Raw genomic sequence first — 19,669 nt, 5'->3', positions numbered from 1 at the left:
TTTGCATAACCCATGAGAATATCCTAATTTATGTTTCAGCACTTTCATTTCTCATCTTGTCCTTTCCATAGAATGCTTTTCCCTCCTTTTTTGTTTCTCCCCTTTCAGTGCTCAAATTTCTTTCAGAGTCATCAAAATTGATTTTCCTGAAGTAAAGGGACCTTTTGGGTTAGTGAAATCACTCCCCTGCAAGATGTAAGAAACCATGTAACAGACCTCAAGGACAGAAATGCTTGAAAAGACCATCCAAACCTTTTGCAAACTCTGGGCCAGCAAACACCACCCAGTTTCAATATATTTTTTGAAATTTCTGTTTTCTGAATCAAATATTGCCCTTTTTTGCATCCGAGTTGCCAATCTTAACCACACAGGAAAGGAGGCGATTTTGCACCAGCTCTGGAAACCATGACTCCTTTTCCCTGGTGCAGAGGCTCACACTTTTCCCCCAGAGCAAAACTGAGAGAACAAGAGAAGTCTGCAACTGTCCATCAGGGCACCAGGAGCCGTGAGCGCCCTGTGTGCCCTCCCCGAGCCCTCACCCAGGCCCCCTGCCCAGCACCTGGGGCACAGCTCCGACCTGGGCCCCCAGGCTTGGCTGACCGCCCCACGGCAGGTCCCAGCTGGTCCCAACATGGTGGCGGGGCTCCTTGTGCCCACCCTGGCCTGGACGTGTTGGCGTTGTTGTCTCTGCCACCTTTGAGGTGAGCAAGGAGGAGCGACTGCGCTCTTCCAGGGTTAGTTTGTTCCGTGGGCTTGCTTTATCTAATTTTCTGGTCTATGGCAAAGCCACTTCATGTATTACAACTTTTGCTCCTTTTAAACACCTTGAGTGTGAGTCTGTCATGACTGTACCTGGTTAAGGCCAGGGATGAAGCATATCAGGGAGTACAGTTAGAGCTGTTTACCTCAAGTAGGAAGATCAGCAGAATCTGAAACTTCAGGGAGGAATAAAGCAGATGTCAGTGTGACAGAGGGGCCTGGGACCAGCCATCACTCTCTGTGGCATGGAGTGGGCTGTCCCAGCCAAAAACGCAACCCCTGCCAGGAGGCATGGCAGCTGCGCTGTTCCACCTCGGTGACTGTGACTGCTGCATTAAAGGCTGAATATTACTACACCGAGTTTGTGAGAAAATGAGAGCCTGTGAAGGAGGAGGGAGTCAATGGGTTGGTGCCTGAGACTCCTGCTCCCTCCCCGCAGCCCAGACTGAGTGCTCCCACTGACAGGGAGCAGGGGACAGGAGGTGGAGGATAAACATGTCACTGGTGTGGACGTCTCCCAGGCAAACATCCACACCTCAGCTGCGGGAGGTGTTTACCTGAGGGCTCATAAAATCCTTCAGCATGGCAAGTAATTTTATGTGGATAAACCGCTGGTAAATAAACCACTGCTGAGGAGGCCACAGGGAGAGTCCACCCAGCCAGCACATTTTTCAGGACACAACTTTGACAGGGGCTGAACTGGTTTTACATACAGGTGTGTGGAACCAGCACATTCAGAAATTCCCTTCCCATTCTCAGCCATCTTAATGGGGGATTCAAGCGAAGAGCCTTTCTGGTGGGAAGGATACCCCCTGCCCCTCGCCCGGCGGCGCAGGGGTCGGGCAGTGCCCGGAGGCTCGAGGCCCGCCTGAGGCGGAGCCTCCGTCAGGGCCAGTGACGGTTTCGGGGCCGGGGCACAGCCCCTGCCCTCACCGCGCCAGAGGGGGGGGCCGCTACCCCGCGATCCCGGCAGGGAGGGCAGGGCCCTCCCCCGCGGCCGGGCGGGCGGGGAGCGGGAATGGGGGAGCGGGGAGCGGGGAGGCGGCGCCGCGGAGCGGGAGCGAGCTGCCCCCCCGCGCCTGCCGGGCGGGCCTGGCCGGGCCGGGCCGGGGCGGGGCCGGCTCGGGGGCGGGCAGGCGGCGCTGGTCGCTGTCCTGGGTGTTGAATCTGCTGCGGCTGCCGCTCGCCGGAGCCGGGGAGCGGCTGCGGGAGGCGAAGGGCGAGCAGGCGGCATGGAGTGAGGGCTGGCGGCGGCGGGCAGGGGAGCGGGACAGCCGCCTGCGATGGGCCAGGCATGATGGGGGCGCTCGGCTCCGTCCTCCCGCTGCTGCTGCCGCCGCTGCTGCAGGTCCTCGCCACCGCCCCGCGCAGCCAACCGCCCTCCGCCGGAGCCGCCGCCGAGGCGCGGATCGGTGAGTGGGGCGAGGGGCGGGAGGCGTGGGGCTGGCGGGGAGCGGGGCCGCGCCGTCCCCTCGCTCCCTCGGCTGCTGCCCGAGAGCTTCCTCAGAGGCAGCTCGACAGGCCCCCGGCGGCCGCACCCGCACGGCTGCCGGTGAGGAGCCCGTCCTCCGGTCCTTCACGGCCGGCTCCTGCTGAGGGACCCCGTCCTCCGGGCCCTCACGACCGGCTCCCGCTGAGGGGCCACGTCCTCCGGCTCCTTATGGCGCGGCTGCCCACTGAGGGTCCCTGTCCTCCGGCCCGTCACGACCGGCTCCCAGCCCCTCACACCTCCCGGGTCCCCCGTCTCCCCGCCATCCCCTGGTCACCCCGAGGCCGGCCCAGGGCCCCAGCTGTCCCAGCAGCGTGTCCCGGCAGGATCTCTGGGGACACCTCTGAGGAGCCGGTCTCGCCAAGTCTCCCCACATGCTGAAAACTTCCACCAAGACAATCACGAGGCCCCTAAAGTCGAGGTCCACTGGTGGGGAGTCACCAAAAATGCATCCAGCCTCCACATATTTAATCCTCCTCCCAGTTTAGTGGATTCAACCCACAAAACTGCCCTCGTATTTGGAAACCATAGGAAATCCCCAAGCCACAAACCCCCAGATGCAGCCCAGCCTTTGCTGGTGTCCACCCCTAACTCATTCTGCTGGAGGTGGAAGTCAGCACTGGCTCCTGGTTAAGGCTGTTTTAGAGGTGTCTAAAAATACCCAGTGCTGCCCAGTGAAGGCCATTAACAGCCTTCTTCTGTTGAGACATTCTCTGACCAACCCCTTCCTCTTTCAGAAGATACCGTCTGCAATAAACACCCCCACCTGCTAAAATGACCCACACTAACATGAAGGGATCCTGAAAACAAACTCTATGTGTTTAAGCTCAATGCTATTCTCCCGTGCCACTCTCCCTGGCAGTCCTCTCCTTGCACTGAGACACTCATAACTGTATGCTCACCAGCATTTTCTCCAGTGATCTCTACTAATATGGTTAGTCTCATTTCACTTACAGTATCTTTCCGAAACTCACTTTAAGTCAAGAAGATCATAACTAGGAGAATTTTGTATTTTTTCCCAGTTTAATACCTACCCAGAGTAGTTATGGAGATCAGAGAGAGAAAGCTAAACTAGCTGGCCCTAAGAAATCTTCTAAGACAAAAAATAAAATGAATTTAAGAAACAAAGGAAGCCTCTCACAGAAGTATCACTGCAGTCTTCCTCACTGACATTCTGTTTATTAAGAAGGAATCAAAATCAGCTGACCATGTTTTTAATGAGGCTTCAGTCAAGTGGCAATAAAAATGAGCTATTAAATACTTGCTATAGTGAAGGTAGTGATGCAAGGTTTTAAGGAGAAATGGTTTGGACTAGATATATCCCTCCCTCCTCTCTCCTGGTTGCTATAGATATAGACTGTTTCTCCTAACCTGCTGAGGAGAAAGCTTGCATAAAAATATTGAAAGTAATAGCTGTAATTTCTACCTTTAATGATGCAATAAGCTATACATTGTGCTTTCAAACTAGTCAGATTTTGATTCTCTCTCCCTAAACATAAATTGCAAATCAGTCTGGGTCAAAAAATATTTTTCAGCATGTTGTAGCTACAAAACAATGTTTGTGTGTTTGTCACTTCCCTGCAGCTTCCCTGTGCTTCTGCCTCAGCAAGGATGCGTGCCTGACAGTTAAGGCTGTCCTTGCGTGGAAGGGAATGGGGGAAAAGCAGGCTTAATTTTACATAGTGAATCCAGTGGTCTGGGAGGTATAATTCAGAGATATTTCAATAGCAGTAAACCAGGTTGAGCCTTTCTACTTCTTGCTGGGATAGAGAACTAACTGCTATCTTACAGATCTCTGAAAGACAGGAAAGGATTTACTGTGTTTGACAAGATGCAGGAAAATGTTTGCATTGCTGGAAGCGAAGCACTTTTAGCTGTCTCTTCCCTTAGATTTCCTTTATTTCTTTTATTGACCAGTGTTTCAGACCTCACTAATCTTGAGTTCAGACTATTTATTATAATAGGTTCTGTTCGATTTTAGACTACAATTTGTAGACATAATCAGGAGATGTAACTGTAATTTTACAAGGTATCTGAGTTTTGGGATTATTTGTGGTTATAGGTGGAAGATACTCATTTGGTTTCTTCTTGTGCACAGTCCCATTTTCTTTAATTGAAAATTGAACACAGATGCATTATCAAACCACTATAATATGTGCTGGAAACTGCCTTAAAAGCCATGTAATTATAAAAACAGTTTTTTATTAATTTGTTCCTATTAAGTGTTTCAAAAAGTCTTCCTAAAAGATGGTTCAGAAGTAGAAGTTCATGACCATTTCATAGGATGTTTTCATCTAGTTTCATTCTTTTCCTCTTTTTTGGTCAGCTTTTGCTGTGCTTTCCAATATAGTAATCATCTCCAAATGGTGACCTATTTACTTTGTAACATACTTACAAACTTGTTAAAGAAATTGGAAATTTTAAAGTTACAGTTAACTCAGATAAAGGATTTGGACTTGTGCTGCTTCTGCCTATGTAATTCATGAAGCTTTGTAGATTGTTCCTGTGGGAAGATGCTTTTATAAGATGCTGGTATCAACAAAAGCACATATTCTTCCATTTCTTGATGTTTCAAGTAGCATTTTAAATGTGAACAAATGAGGAAAAGTATAACCCGTCTCCTCTCTCTGTCTCTTGCCCAGATTTAGCCCAGGAGAGAGATTCTTATCTTTTCTGCAGAAAAAAATCAGCTGAGTACATGGTAGTGTTCATTAGTCTTTGATGAAACAGTGGGGCTGGGAGTTTAATATTCTAAATAAATCTTTATTTGTTTATAAGTCACAGTCCATTTTAACTTACGGAACTTCTTTTACTTCAGTAAAAATTGCAGCTCCAAGAATTAAAGTATTTTCATGGAGTTGTACAGCTTTTTAAGTACATTATTCAGAAAGTTGCACTGGTATTTTATTTTCATATTAGATAGGCTGGGTGAGGTAGGTAACTTTGGAACAAAGTAAACTGTGAACATTGTTAATTACATTATTTCATTAGTCCTAAAATACTGATACTTTACAGCAGAAGTCACCCTCATATGTATTAGAAAAGAGAGTAAGTATGTGCTTGCTGCAGTGCCTTTGCATTGACCTCTAATGTGTAAAATGATGCTTATAACCTTCAGTGAATACAAGTATAATTTTGCAATATAATTTGATCTTTGGTGCTGTGTGCAATCCCATTTTTCGGTCTGCATTTTCTTCTTAAATGTGTACATTAATACGCTGTGAAAATTTCTGGAAATAGTTGTTCCATACACCATGTAAAAGTTCTTTCAAAGTTGTATTCAAATCATCATATGTAAAATTTTTGCAAGTCAAATGCCTGTGAATTTAGTTTTTAACTAACTAACAAAAAGACAAGTCGGTCACATTTCAGCTTATACACATGAAATGTTCTTCTAAACCTGTAGATGTGAGTTCCTGACAGTGAGAAAAGACAGTGTCTTCCATTTCACTAGGGTTTAAATGTAATTGAGGATAGAAACTTTACTCAAAGACTTTTAAAAATGTTGCATGTTAATTGTAGGGCTTTCACAAAGTATGGTGTGCATGTTTAACAGCTGAAAAAATATTTTAGACATGGGTTAGGAGTTTCAAGTGATTAAAGTTGATCAGAAGTAAGAAATTACAAGAGCAGGGACTTAATTTACCATTGGTGGAAAGCATTTCTCCAGTTTTGATTCTTAAGTTACAAGAGAATGAAATAAAGAGTACGACAGATGAAAAAATACAATTTCTTTGGTTTTTCAGTCAGTGCTTCAAATACAATCCAAAGGAAGTAGTGACAGAGTGGTGTCTATGGGTGTTTCGTGGGGAATAGCAAAAAAGTATATCTTGGTTTAGTTCTTGTTGGATAGATGTTACCCTAACAAAATTAACATAACTGTTGTTCTCAGCCATCATTGTCAACTGTCTTGGAGATCCATGAGGACTGACGTTTTGCTTCTTGCAGCAATTCTGAGTGAGCTGAAGCTCACCGAAGTCAATGTCAACCTTCCTATTGACTTCAGTAGCATTTGGATCAAAACGCTGGTTGAAGCTTGTAGTGGAGTGGCTGAGAAAGTAGGGCAATTACAGTGTTACCCTCTGTTCAGTAGATAAAATTGCCAGACTTTCCAGTTACATTAATTTGGAAATTCTCGTAGGCACTCACGTATTTTGATATCATGTTGATTTGATATAATTATTGATGATGGAATGTAATTTGCGATATAATGCTAGCAAATAAATATATCAACAAAATAATTTAATTAAGACAATGGTATATGCTCAAAGGATTCCATGTAGGAAGCTGTATGCTTCCCTTTGTCAGAACTATTTTTGTATATTCTAGAAATGTTTCTTAAGTAATCAATTATGTTAGAAAGCAACTTAAAAGTAGCTTGATACCAAGGCATGTCTGTTAGTTCCACTGAATTAAAGGTAAGAATATGCATTAATGTTTTTGGCATCATGCCATGACTGTTTACAATATCTTTTTATTATCTAACTTGCTTTTGCTGAAAGTTTCAAATGGACAGGAAGTGAATTATTTCTCTATCAATCAGTAAAAGAAAGTCATTGCAGGGTGCTCTAAAGGTTGTTCGTAGGATGGGATTTCTAGGGAGATTTTTTTTCTTCTTGTTTCATTTACTGATTGAGAGAAAATGGACAAGTTTTTGGAAATATAAGCTAATTTCTGCTTTCTACCTGAGTGTACCCCAACATTTCTCTGTATTTGGTGAAATAAAAGAGAATACTTCTACTTGCCTTCCTTCCTTTTTTGCTGGCAATGAATAATACTGGTCCCCAAAACTTCATTATACCACATCATCATCATACCGTGCTGTCAGTCAGCCTACTGAGAGGAGATTAGGTTACTCCTAGTTGTTAGATCCTGGAATATTTGGGCAGTTCTGCTAAACTGGCAAAGGGTAGTTAATGTTGACACACTAATGACAAATAGGCAGTTGCCTGTGTACCTTGTTACAGTGAACAGCAATGCTTATAAACATCAGTGTGGAGAGACTGCTACTAGTGAGAAAATGGGCAGCTGCAGTCCCTGAAGGTAGTGGAGCCTACTGATAAGCAGGATGTCGAGGTCTCCTGCATCGATCAGATTTCCATTGGCTGGAAAGAGAGCATAAGAACACAGGCTCAGATGTAGGTGATTACTGTCGGTCATATGTATTCAAATCCATAAGAAGACCTGTGGAAGCCAAAAGGCAGTGTATATTCCAGCTTCCTGAGAATTAATCTCTTTTGGCCTCATCCCACTTACACTGTAGCCTAAAATTTAGATAAAATCTCTGAACTTATTCTTACAAAATCAGTATTACAATGCCTTGCTAAAATCTGTGTTGGTGTTTACAGGCAGATTTAGCAGGGCTTTCAATAAAGATTGGAGGAAAGATCAATTTGGTTTTGGTGATAAAATTGTCAAAGGAGGGAAAGTATCCAAGAGGTAAAGTCCACTGCTAGTCTCAGTCAAAGACAGGATGCTGAGCTGAATGTATACTTGGTTAGGCTCAGCATGGTCATTATTAATAAATCTAGGAAGGCAGTAAGTAATATTGTTGCGGGTCAAACAGTTTCATGTTTGCAAATGAAGAATAAGCAGGTGAAGATGCAGATGAAAAAGAGCATGTTTGCAGGGAAACAATCAGAAGAGATGCCAAGGAATAGAGGCATGTTGGGAATGTGGATGTTTAAAAGAGGGAATGAGAAATGAAATGTTTAGTAGAAGTAAAATTATTGGAATTGGAGATCAGGAATGGAGATTAGTGAGTTGCACATGATCTGTAAAGATGTAAACTTAAGATTGGGTGGAATTAGTTTTTCTCATTGAAGAGACAGTCAAATGCAGCAGCAAAACTATGTTCAATGGACCAGTTTGAGGCAAAAGAGAATGAGGCAAGGTGACAAGAAGGAAAAGGGATTCACAAAATAGAAATATTAATTCATTCATTTAGGCCAAAGCTGTGGCAAAAATGGAGTCAGGAAATGCATGTAGACTTTGAGAAACTGCTCTGCGAATAGAAACGATTTATTTCTCTTAATGTAAGGGGTGGGATTCATCTAACTATATGTAATTATTTGAGATAATCACTCTAGGCTCCTTTTAACCTATATCTAGTTTAAAAATTTCAATTAATTTTACCCAACTGTGCATATCTAGCATAAGTCAGATAAATGTCTCCCTGAAAGCAGCTATTGCTTTCCACTTAGTATTGTCTTAATATGTTTCCCAGACTAAGGTGAGTATCTGGCTGTAAATATCTATGTGGTAGGTACTGCACCTTAGCTATTCAAAAACCAAGTGCTCAGGTTAAACTTGGGGAGAGGTAAGTACATTTGGAGAGTGATTCACCTGTCTCTCCCCATTGAGGTGAGACTAATGAAGCAGCTTAAACTGAAGTTCAAAATCACAGGTATTAGTTTGAGATATACAGGTCTTGCAAGTAAGCTGTTTAGGAAGGTCCTTGTGAGTAGTCAGGCAGGTTTGTCACATAAGGGGCTGAAACAAGTGAGGTGGCTGAAGGATATCAGTAGTCCTGGAAAAAAATTTCTCTCAGAAAATCACCCTCTGGTAACTGCAAACAAATGAAGGTGACCTCTTAATGAGACAGAGAAGAAATGGGCATAATGGAATGAGCAAGTGAAGGGGAAAAAACAGGGAAATGAACAGGAGGTCTGCAGGCAGGATAGACAAATGGTAGGAGAGTCTGGCATTGGAGAGCTGAAGGAAGGGGGACCATGAAGACTTACTAGTTTTGGACAGCCAAGAGAAAGCATGAAGGTCATGGAGCTTAATGTGTACATAGGATTACCGAGTTTTCTTATGTGAGTTTTAGGGGCTTTACTTGTGAGGGGGATGGAAGGGCTCTATTTTTGTCTCAACCATTTCATAGCGTCAATACAGTATAGCATTCCCAATAACAGTATGCCATTCAGAACAGCTGTGCTCATCAAAAAATTAGGGAACTTTTTTCTGAAAAGATTAGAAGGGCTTAACTTTATAGAATTTATTCCTTTTGAGAAGTAAAGTAGCTTAGTAAATTACTGTGTTTTTTCCTATAGTTTCTTTCAGTGAAACATACTTAAATACTAAACATAGTTTGTTGATGCACGGTCTCTCTGAATGGAGAGTTAGCACTTAACATTGCATATCTATTTTGCTTCAAACTAATACATTGATAAAACAAGCTATTTTAATGTGTAAAAATCAGTAACTAGAAGTTTTATAGGAAGTACAGCTGGTTGTAGTGGGTGTAAGGTCTTTTCTTTCAGTCATAGCTTAACAGCATGCAATGGTGGTTACACAAGCTTGAAATCATAGCCAACAAGTACAAGGTAATGCACAGAGATATGTGTGCCTCCTAAAATGTAATATACTTCCAGATGTCCTCATAAAAACAATGCAACTGAGATCAAACACACACTACATATAATAAAATTACAAAGTTCAACAAAAGTCAGGAAATATCTGGATACATGTAAAATCCCCATTTTTATTTTCCCCCAATTAACCTTTGATCTTTCAAGTTTGAACCTCAACAAATTCTACAAGATACCTTACAAAAATCAGTCTTGGATGCTGAAAAACTGATAGATATTTTGGATTTCTGGCACACAGAAATCTTCTGTTCTCATTATTCTGCAGGAGATAATTACCTCTCTGTTTGTTGCTGTCCTAAAAGGGCTAAAGATATTATAACCTCTTCTCTTGTTAATATTCTGCTCTGCACCATGTCTTTTCTCTACAACTTTTTTAGTTCGTTAATACAATTCAGGTAAACTCAGAGCCATTGTTTCAAACAACTGCTTTACTTCACCTGGAAGGTCATGCCTCATCTTCAGGCCTGTGTGTTAAGAAATTGTCTGTTTTTTCAACTATTATCAGGCTGCAGCTTTGCAGTACAGAATGTTTGGCAATAACAAAAGTTTGTGATATTCCTGCCAGTGATTGCTTGATCTTGCCTTTGTAAAGGGTATTGGTTTGGCTGAAGCAAAAAAAAATTATCTAAATCACAGCCTTGCTCACAAGCAGTGAAAACAGTGCTAGCATTAGTGCTGGTATCCATGAAATGCCAACAGGGAGATGGGTTTGAGGCTAAGGTTAGTTTATGCTACTATTGCCCCTGAGCTCTCCATGGCATGAAACTTTGACTTGTGTCCTTATAAAAGATAATCTTCTACTAACCTGACCTTTCTTACAGAATTGATTTGTAAGTTAGACATTAAATTATATTTACTCTTCAGTGCTGAATTAAAAATGTGGCATCAAAGATTATAACCCTTGATCAATGCAGATAAATCACCACCAAAGAATGTGAATGTCTATTCTATTTTTTAAAGAACGTATACATTATGGTGTATTTCTCTTGGCAAAATGAATTGTTATAATTTTAGTTTAGATTGTGGAACATTTTATATACTTGCTGTTTATATTTCAGCTTTATTTGATATCTGATATGATAGATGTTAGGCTATCAAATATCTTCAGTGAGCCATTACTCAAAAATCTTCCTTCCTTTTCTAGATTTTAGCACAACTCAGTGTTCTCAGTGTGTAGTTGGTGCAATGCCTTACTTACACTAGCAAAATATTATACCTAACTTCTGTGACCTGGCCTCACCTCTCATCCCAGCTTCTGAGCTAAACACTGTTTCTTACTTTCATGGTATGACCCTGTGGATTATAGCAACTCCCTTCATTTGTTGGAGAAGGCTGTAGTCACTGGTGACTATCCCACTTCTTGCTTATGTCCTAAAGGAAAAAAGAAAAGGAGGAGAAAAGGGAAATTTGGGAGTTATACATCTGTGATGACTTTCTGGAAATAGCTGGATATTAATGAAGACAAGATACCAAGGTAAATATCATCAAGCATTTAGGTAGATGAACACATCTTGGAGTTGGCGACACAGTTGGCAGAGATAACCCTCCCCTGCAAATTCTTCAGCTCAGGGTATTCCTTTTATATTTTTGATTTTTGTTTGATCTATATTTAAGAAATGTCAGGGTATTTTTTTACCCTTGAAAACTGGGGTCAGATTCTGCAATTTTCCCTTTCCTCAATTATGAAGTGAAATTTCAAAGTTGTTAAAATATTCTTGTTAGTACTACCTATCTGGAGGTTTATTTTGGTTAACTAGGTCAGCTCATAATTACAATTTACCAAGATACATTACATGCAGGGGATGATTTCCAAGGACAAAAGGCGACTATAAAAATTGCATATTCAAAATCAATGCAGTAATGGTGAAAACAGAAATTTTGAAGCAAAACCCAAAGTTAACTGATGCTATCTCGTGAATTTCCATCTTAAGAGCTGCAGAAAAATTAAACAATCGTGTTCTTTGGGAGCAATCACCCACACTTCCAAACAGTATAAAATTTATAATGCTGTAATCAAATAGCATTTAAAAAGCAGAATGGGAAGGTTGTTTTAGTACTATATCTGGTCAGTTTTATGCTGCCCAACAAGACAAAGATCTACAGTTGAGGGCTTGGGTTTTTTCCTGTCCATTTGCTTTTGTTTCTCTGAGTAACACCTGCTCTAATGAGTTTATAATCTGAAAGTAAATAACTGAGAAGGGAGGAGGAAATGGACACAGCACACAGGCTTGAGAATAAACAGCTGTCAAATGGCTGACATTTTAGAAAGTAGAACACACAGCTTTTATGAAGGATATGATTCAGCTTGAATGAAGGAGCTGATCACACCCGGTTGTCAAACTTTCCTAATTAAAGAATTACTTGACAGAAATTTAGAACAATACTTTATCATCTTTGGATTATGGAACTATTTTCATAGTTTAGCAGATAGGGAAGAGCTCTGACATGATCAGCTACCCAGTGATGGGGTGGCTACGCAGGTTGTTAAAAGGAGCATGGTTGTGCTTCTTTCTCTTAACTTGCAGTTTAGGGAGGTTCATACCAGAGACACTAAATTAAAAAGTGGTGCATGTAAAGGGGGGGTGAGCCTCATCTAAGCCTCTGCATGAAGCTGACAAAATCTGAATTTGTGTGTACATACGTTTGGCCATCTAACACTCCTTTAACAGGGTGGGCTTATTGTCATTCGTTATCTTTTTTTTTTGTCCATCCAGTATTAGAATAATACTATCTTGCTTTCAGATGAAAGTTCATCACTGACAAGGAGACTCTGTTGTCAACAAAATTATATAAAATACAGCCTTTTATGAATAGCTTTACCAGTTTCCTGAAGTTGTTTTTGCGTTTAGTGTAAGTAACTGTTGCAGTTTCAGTTCCTTCTGATGTCACTGATATTAGTCCAGGGTTCCTGGATTTAAGGTGATTTAAGGCATCAAATATTTGAATAGGGCTTGCCTGGAGCTGGTTTTATAGCATATGTTTAGCTCTATTTAAGACAGAGTATTAGCAAATAAGTATTTGAACATTTTCTTTCTAGTCAATTTTCCCTTGTCTCTGTTGCAGTCTGGAAGATAGCCTTGGCTTGGGAGCGCCCTTGATTTCCTGCTACTTGACAAAGATACTCTGCTTAACTCTTCTCAGCTGAGGGAAATCTTCTTGCTGAAGGATGGGCTTTGATGGTTTGGTGGTGTATCATCTTGCAACTCTGATCCTGTAGAATGGGGTGTGAGCGTTACTTTATTTGCGATTGTCACTCCCTGGAAAACAGAGGGTGTAATGTTCTGTAGTTTGCCAGCCACACCTGAATCACTCCTCAGTGTTAGACAATGTTCATGTACAAATGAAAAGAAAGCAAGTCTTCTATTCTATGCAGAGTTCAGTGAAACAACTATTATATACAGAAATAGGTGCAAAAAAAGATCACATAACATTTTTCTACCTGTAATCCTGGTTTGGCTTCACCAGACTGTCAGATTAACCTAATTATCAGAATGCCTAATGAAATTTCCCAGAGACTGATTATTTTTGGTCAGCTTTCATCCTCCAAAATGAGTATGGACTTGAGATGAAGAATCTACCTTTCTACTGTGGTTTCTGTTGAGTGAAGACACATTCATACCTGGGATTTTTTTTAACCTTCCAGTCCCTTCAGTTCTTGTCAGCTGTGCTAACAGAACTCTGTTTGACCAGCTTCACCATTGCCATGCAACCTTTGGAAAGTCCTTCCCAGTTGTGCAGATGTCAACTAAATACCAGTTTGTCAAAAAAAACCCCAAACCATTTACAGACTGAGATACGACACTTCCTGAAAACACATTAGATAAAATACATCACTTTCTTATAAAGTAAAGCTTCAGAAATTAGTTATACAAATGTGTATAAATGAAAGCAATGAATGCTGATAGAGATGGCAAACACAAAAACAGAAAAAAAGGGGGAGAGAGAGTGTTAGGAATAAATAGCCTTTAAATGTGGCAAGCTGGAAGTTAGCATACTATAATAATCTCTGTTATGTTGTAGTCAGTATACATCATCTCTTTTTCCTAGTCTTTGTAAGTAAAAAATCAGTGAACTGGTAGCTTTGTTGGAAATTGATTAATTTCATTATGTCGTTTCTTAACACTGGTTCATTCTATAGTATTTTATGTTATATTTATTCATAATCTATTTTCAGTCACATTTCATTTGTGAATAAGGTATTATGATGATAGTTTTTTCATGTCATAAATCACAGGAGAGCTGTTTCTATAATAGTTTATTACCTGGAAGCTATGATTAAGTCTGTCTGTTTAATTTTGGTTCGGATTACCAATGCAAATACTTAGACAGGTGCCTAACTATAGCTAAGTGCTATTGTTAGTTAGTAAATGGGACTGTTCACCCCTTTTACTTTCAGCATGGGAAAAAACTGGTCACAGCAGTTTTGATTATACCTTGAATTTTTGTAGAATCAGGACTTTTATTTTACTCATTTCTTTGGTAATTGAGCACCTTAACAACATCAAAATTTCACACACTAGAAAAGTCCGTAATTACAAACTTCATAGTACTGTCACCTGTGTACATTTCTAGGGTTACTTAAAGAATTTGTGGCATTTCCAAATAAGATAATTAGAACAGGTTTTTTAAAATGAAACTAGATAAGAATTCCTCAGATTACTTTGAACCTGCTATTTGGAGTGCCTTCTGCAACAATAATACTTTGTGTGTTTCATTTACTTTTTTAAAATTGATATGGCACAGCACTTTAGGATGAGTTAGAAGCTTTGGTTTTCATTCTCCTCTGATGAGTAGCTATTTGGTGACATCTGGGAAGGACTGTAAAAACCTACATTTGAGAAGATGCAAATTAACTGAACATTTCTCTGAAACCAGATTGGTGCCAAAAATCCAATAACTGATGCTTTACAACTGCATGAAAACTGAAAGAGGTTGTTTCTCCTTTTCCAAAGATGATCCCCAGTATGCCTATTTCCAACTCTCCCCAGAAGAATGACTTTAACTCTGGATGTTAAAGATCAGTGAGAGAACACCAGATATGTAGTTATAGAGCAAATATTATGAATTCCTGTTATAATCCCCAGGTGCCTCACGAATCATTTTTGTATTCACTCTGCAATTTCTCAGTTCATATATTATCTATGTGTATTTATTCTCCATATGTAAGAAACTGGAAATAGCTTTTTATTCTTGGTCTCATCTCAGGAGGTGCAAACTTATATCTGCAAATATATCTTTTTGCAAATCTAAGCTTTTTTTAAAAACGAAGATAATATTTTACTATAGGATAAAAAATTATTAGGAATTTTCCCTCAGAGCAATTGAGAATTCTCTCCTCAGAAGAGAGACTACTGGGTGGCTAAGGGGAAAGAAAGTAGGACAGACCAGAGCAAGTGAGAAGTCTTTATGGAAATAGCTAAAAACTTTAGTTCACCTTTTCCGTTGTATTCTTACCGATGCTGAATATAAACTTGACTCCTCTGAAAAGCTTGTCTGTGCTTTTTAACTTGACCTAGAACTCTCTTAAGACAGTGTTTAAATTTAAAGGGCTTATTAAGAAGATGTTACTGTAGCAACAGTAAAGTAATATTTTTCAGATTTGATAAAAAGCTTTAGTGTCCTTCTTGACTGAATCTTTTCCAGATTTCACAGTAGGAATTTTTTTCAATGTCATGTATGGTATTTGTGGAATGAATTATCAAAAAATAGTCAAGTGGTACAAAGAAGCAAAGGATGATTTCAGATAGTGACTTTTGTTTTTAAGAATCTTACCTGCAGTAATATTTTACCATTCACCATATGAAGCTTTAAAATATTAATAGAGTCATGATTCCCTTTTTCTGTGCATCTGCTGAGGGACACATCTCTGTTGGTGGATCAACCCTCCAGGCTGGTTCGAGGCCTGATAGATCTGAGGGTTGTCTGCCAGTGGCAAATGGTTGGCAAATGGGAAGGTCATACCAAGGTGAGTGTCATGGTGTATGCCCCATTCTTACCCTCTTTCCCTTAGCATTTGCTACTGATCACTGTCAGGGACAGATTTTGCTCTAATCTGATATGGCACTTTGTATGGTTTGCTCCTAAGAAACTGTTGACTAGAGCAAACTGAGTAAGCACAAATAGCAAACCCCTGAATAATGCCTGGGTACCCCTATAGACTGGTGGGAACAATAGACTCACAGTCCTGAGGATATTCTGACTAACGATAGAACAGTTCTGAAGTGGACAAATATTTTAGATGCAGACATACACAAACTTTCCTCAAAAGAAAAAAAACATATATTCACAGTAACTGTGAATCAAGATTTATGCTAGTATTTGCTCATTAGGCCCTGAAACACTAATATTTTATAAGAAACAAAATGAAGTGGATTTTTGCTAGTAGACTGCTAATACAGTGCTAAGTATTTCCTGCCACCGTGGGCAGAAAATACACTAGGTTAAATGTTTTTTTTTAGACTTGTGTTCCAGCTAGCAGTCTCTAGTCTATATTAAAGTACTCCCGCTGGGTTCCCCTAGCCATGGAAAGTATATAACTAACTGTGGTAGCAGAAAAAACCCCATGCCTTTGCATTGTACTTTGGATTTCAGTACAGATGAGAATGTGTGAATGGAAAGATATTACATCAAGACAGAAAGCACATTTAAAATATTATGGACTTCTGAGCTGGATCATTCTACCCACCTAAGCAATACCGTCACTTCAGCCTTCTGCTTGTAGCAGAAGGCAGCAATTTAAGACTGGATAGCAGTTCTGTATGGTAGCACATGAAAGGTATTGAAATCAGGTTACATGGACTTTTGAGTAAGTGAATGTAAGCGGGATTTGGGTATGCCCTTCAGCTACTTTCTTTGCTTTTGGCATTGGAAAGGAACAGGACAAGGATTTGTTTTATTTCATGTTTTAAAGACTTGTTTTTCAATAATCAGTTACCTTTCTGTCTCATTTTGGAACAATGGTCCAGTGCTGTTCTAGAAGGATGTGTGCCATTTGTGGAATTGTGGTTTCTGCAACACTTGTGTAATGTGGAGGTTTTATGTGAGTGCTGGTGAGATCTATTGCTCTTCAGTTTATGAGAATTTGTGAGCTACTGATCTGGGATACTCTATTTTGCACATAGAGAAATATATATAATTAACAGAAGAAAATGGATTTTTTTTTTCCTCAAATGGGTGTGAAATAATAAAAGTGCACCATCGTGCATGACATCTGTGTGAGGGGAAGATTAAATTGCAAGCAAACTGAATTTAAAGGGAAAATAGCTCCATAATGCTCTCAGAAAATATGTAACTGAATAAAGTAGAAAGAGGTGCAGTAGGCATATATTTTACTGATTTATCATGATCTTATACCAGATTGGTGGATATTGTAGCCTCAGCTGAATGCATTTTTTCATTGCCTTGGTTTACTTTCACAAATGAACAAAGTCTTTAAAAATAGTCAGGTGTGAAGACAAGCAAATGAATTATGATAATAATTGATGGGAAAGGCAATACAGCTTCTGGAAGATCCATTAATATTTTGTAACCTTAAATACACTTAGTTTAAAGAAGGTTAACTTTTGAAGGCTTCTTTAAAGGAAGAGGGTAAGAGATTTTAACTAAAATGAAGCATCTTTGTTCCTTGTAATAGTACTTCCAGTATCTGAATATGCAGTTTAAAACAGAACAGTTCCTTGAATCTTCTAGCTATCAGAACAGGTTTGTTCTAAAATAAGCCTATAAACATGTATTTATCACTTTCTTTAAAAATAAAGATAATGCAGGAGAATAAATACATTTAACTCTTCACCAAAAATTACTACAGTGACAGAAAGTGGCTGTTGTTTTCCTCATCTTTGGCTGTTGTATATAGGTTAGTTGATCAATGATTGTGTGTTTTCACTTGAAGAGCAAGAGATCTCAAATTGCTCCCAAGTGCAATGTGGCTATTAAACACCATATAGCTGCTATTTTTAACTTCTTGAGCCACTAGTTTTGTGTGGTTATTGGATTATAACTCTAAGTGCAGTACAGATACTGAAGTTATGTTTTACAGTAGCCAACAGAGCAAGGAAATAAATAATATTTTGGGGTGGTTCTGCCTCTATACTTTTTTTTTTTTTCTTTCACTCCTTAATTGCAGTAGAGAGTGTTCCTTGAAGAGGTTTTAATTTTATGCATTCAGCATTTGGAATTTTTTCATATGGGAGCTTCTCATATTTCAACGTTTTGCTCCATATCAGGACAAAAATGAAAAATGAGGATGTTTTAATAGAATAACACATTTTTAAAGAAGATTATTTTGGGAGAAGGCAAAATACTGAAACATTAAAAAAATTTCCTTTAAGGTACCACTGAACTTTGTCAGCCTGAACTGCCAGGTTTGTCAGCCTGAGGACAGAGAGAAGGTTTTGCTGCTCCTGATGCTAGAATTTGTATCTGCAGTTCCTCATATGCCCATGATGGGCTGGAGGGAAATTGCTGAGCTACTGCTGTGCGTCAGAGGCCCCAGACTTTTTACTGGATCAGGTTTCCTTGTTCAACTCATCCATGAGGCATTGCCACACTTTAGAATGGGGGTTTGAAACACCTGAAATCAAAGTCCCACCAGTTGTATCTGACTCAGATGCATTGCAGTGTTAAATTGACTCCAAATTAAATATTTTGATTAAATTAACTGGAATACTTTTTTACAGTTTAACCAGTCTTTCATTGGAAGTATCCTGTAGAACCTCGATTTTCTGAAAACTACATTTTTAATTGAAAGACCTGTTGACAGTCTCCAAACAGCATTAGTTTATATAAGCATCAGAATGTTCAGAGAAGTTAGTTGGTTTTGTTTTAAAAAAACAAAATAAAGCAATCTTTTAATTTTGCTTACGTAAGAGCATAATGTGAGTGGAATTGTCATGGAAGTGATATTTCTAAGCTTTTACTTCTCCTTGAGGTATCAGCTGCCTGGTCTGGTTTTTTTATAGCAGGTAAAAAAGCCTGTTTTCCAACTGTCTTCAAAGAATATGCTGATTTCAATAAAATAGGTGTGTTTTCATGTACTTTCAAAAGTACATAAATTTCTAGCTCTTTCAAAAGATCACAAAATGTGTATATATCTGTCCTCTAGAAGGAATCACAGCAAAAATGGGTTCTGCTCAATTTTTCAATTATTTCCTAATCCCAGACAGGCTGGAAATTATACCTATTGTCAAACACTATGAGAAATAACAACATGCAACAAATTCTTTTTCAGCTGTAGCAATTTAGTACTTTCTCAGAAATTAGACTTTATTACAATTGATATTTAAAATTCTGTCTTTCCTTTCTTTCGTTTAAATATCCTTTTGGTAAGAAACATTTCAACATTACTTTATTGAGAAAACTTTTGCAGGATAGTTAGTTGTGGGGTGTGGGATTCATCTCTCTTCAGATGTCTGTAGTTGAGCCACTCCGTGGCCTGTTTATAGTCATTGAAGAGAAAGAGGTACTTAAGGGACATAATTGATCTGACCTATTTTACACGTCAGCTTCAAGATGAGACGAATGGTACTCTAGGAACATCTGGCTAAACTGACTAGATTTCCATCAACTGCAGAAGCAGCATGGTGTGAACAGAAGCTGTGTTATAGACAGAGAAGTGTAGCAGAGTATAAACTCCCATCCAAACTTTCTAATATGTCTCCATGATCTTTTTAAACTTGAGATCTGCATCTTACCTTCAAATTGGGTATTCTCCAAATCCTCTCTCTTTAGAGTACTTTTTAATGCTAAAGTTTATAATCTTTAGCAGTGCCTTTGTTGTACCTAAAAACTGTATCACATAAATGGCAAATACATTCTCTTGCAAAGTTTTTAAAACTTAGAGAAACATAGTAATAGGAACTCTGTAGAATGATAGTGTGGCTTTCCCTCTCTTGAAGTACATTTTAGCTCTACAGCAATGTAGTATATTAAAGTTTAGGATTAAATGATATTTTTGAAAAATCAATTCCTTTGAATTTTTAAGTAATCTTCTTGATTTGTTTATAGATTATTTTTTGTTTGAAATAAGCAATTAAAATATAAGAATTTC

The 19,669-nt window shown here is 39.6% G+C and overlaps 1 protein-coding gene across 1 annotated transcript in view; it reads left to right on the top strand.

Annotated features, from left to right (window-relative positions):
• Window positions 1-2,053: 2,053 nt before the first annotated feature.
• PTPRN2 (protein tyrosine phosphatase receptor type N2) overlaps window positions 2,054-19,669 on the top strand; it is a 674,672-nt gene continuing 657,056 nt past the window's right edge. The window contains exon 1 of the mRNA XM_059818647.1: window positions 2,054-2,171. Within this exon, the coding sequence (XP_059674630.1) occupies window positions 2,054-2,171 (118 nt within the window). The remainder of the gene's footprint in view (window positions 2,172-19,669) is intronic.

This window comes from Gavia stellata, chromosome 6 (assembly GCF_030936135.1).
Source record: "Gavia stellata isolate bGavSte3 chromosome 6, bGavSte3.hap2, whole genome shotgun sequence".
Classification (NCBI taxonomy): Eukaryota; Metazoa; Chordata; class Aves; order Gaviiformes; family Gaviidae; genus Gavia; species Gavia stellata.
This window is presented reverse-complemented; position numbering and strand designations above follow the sequence as displayed.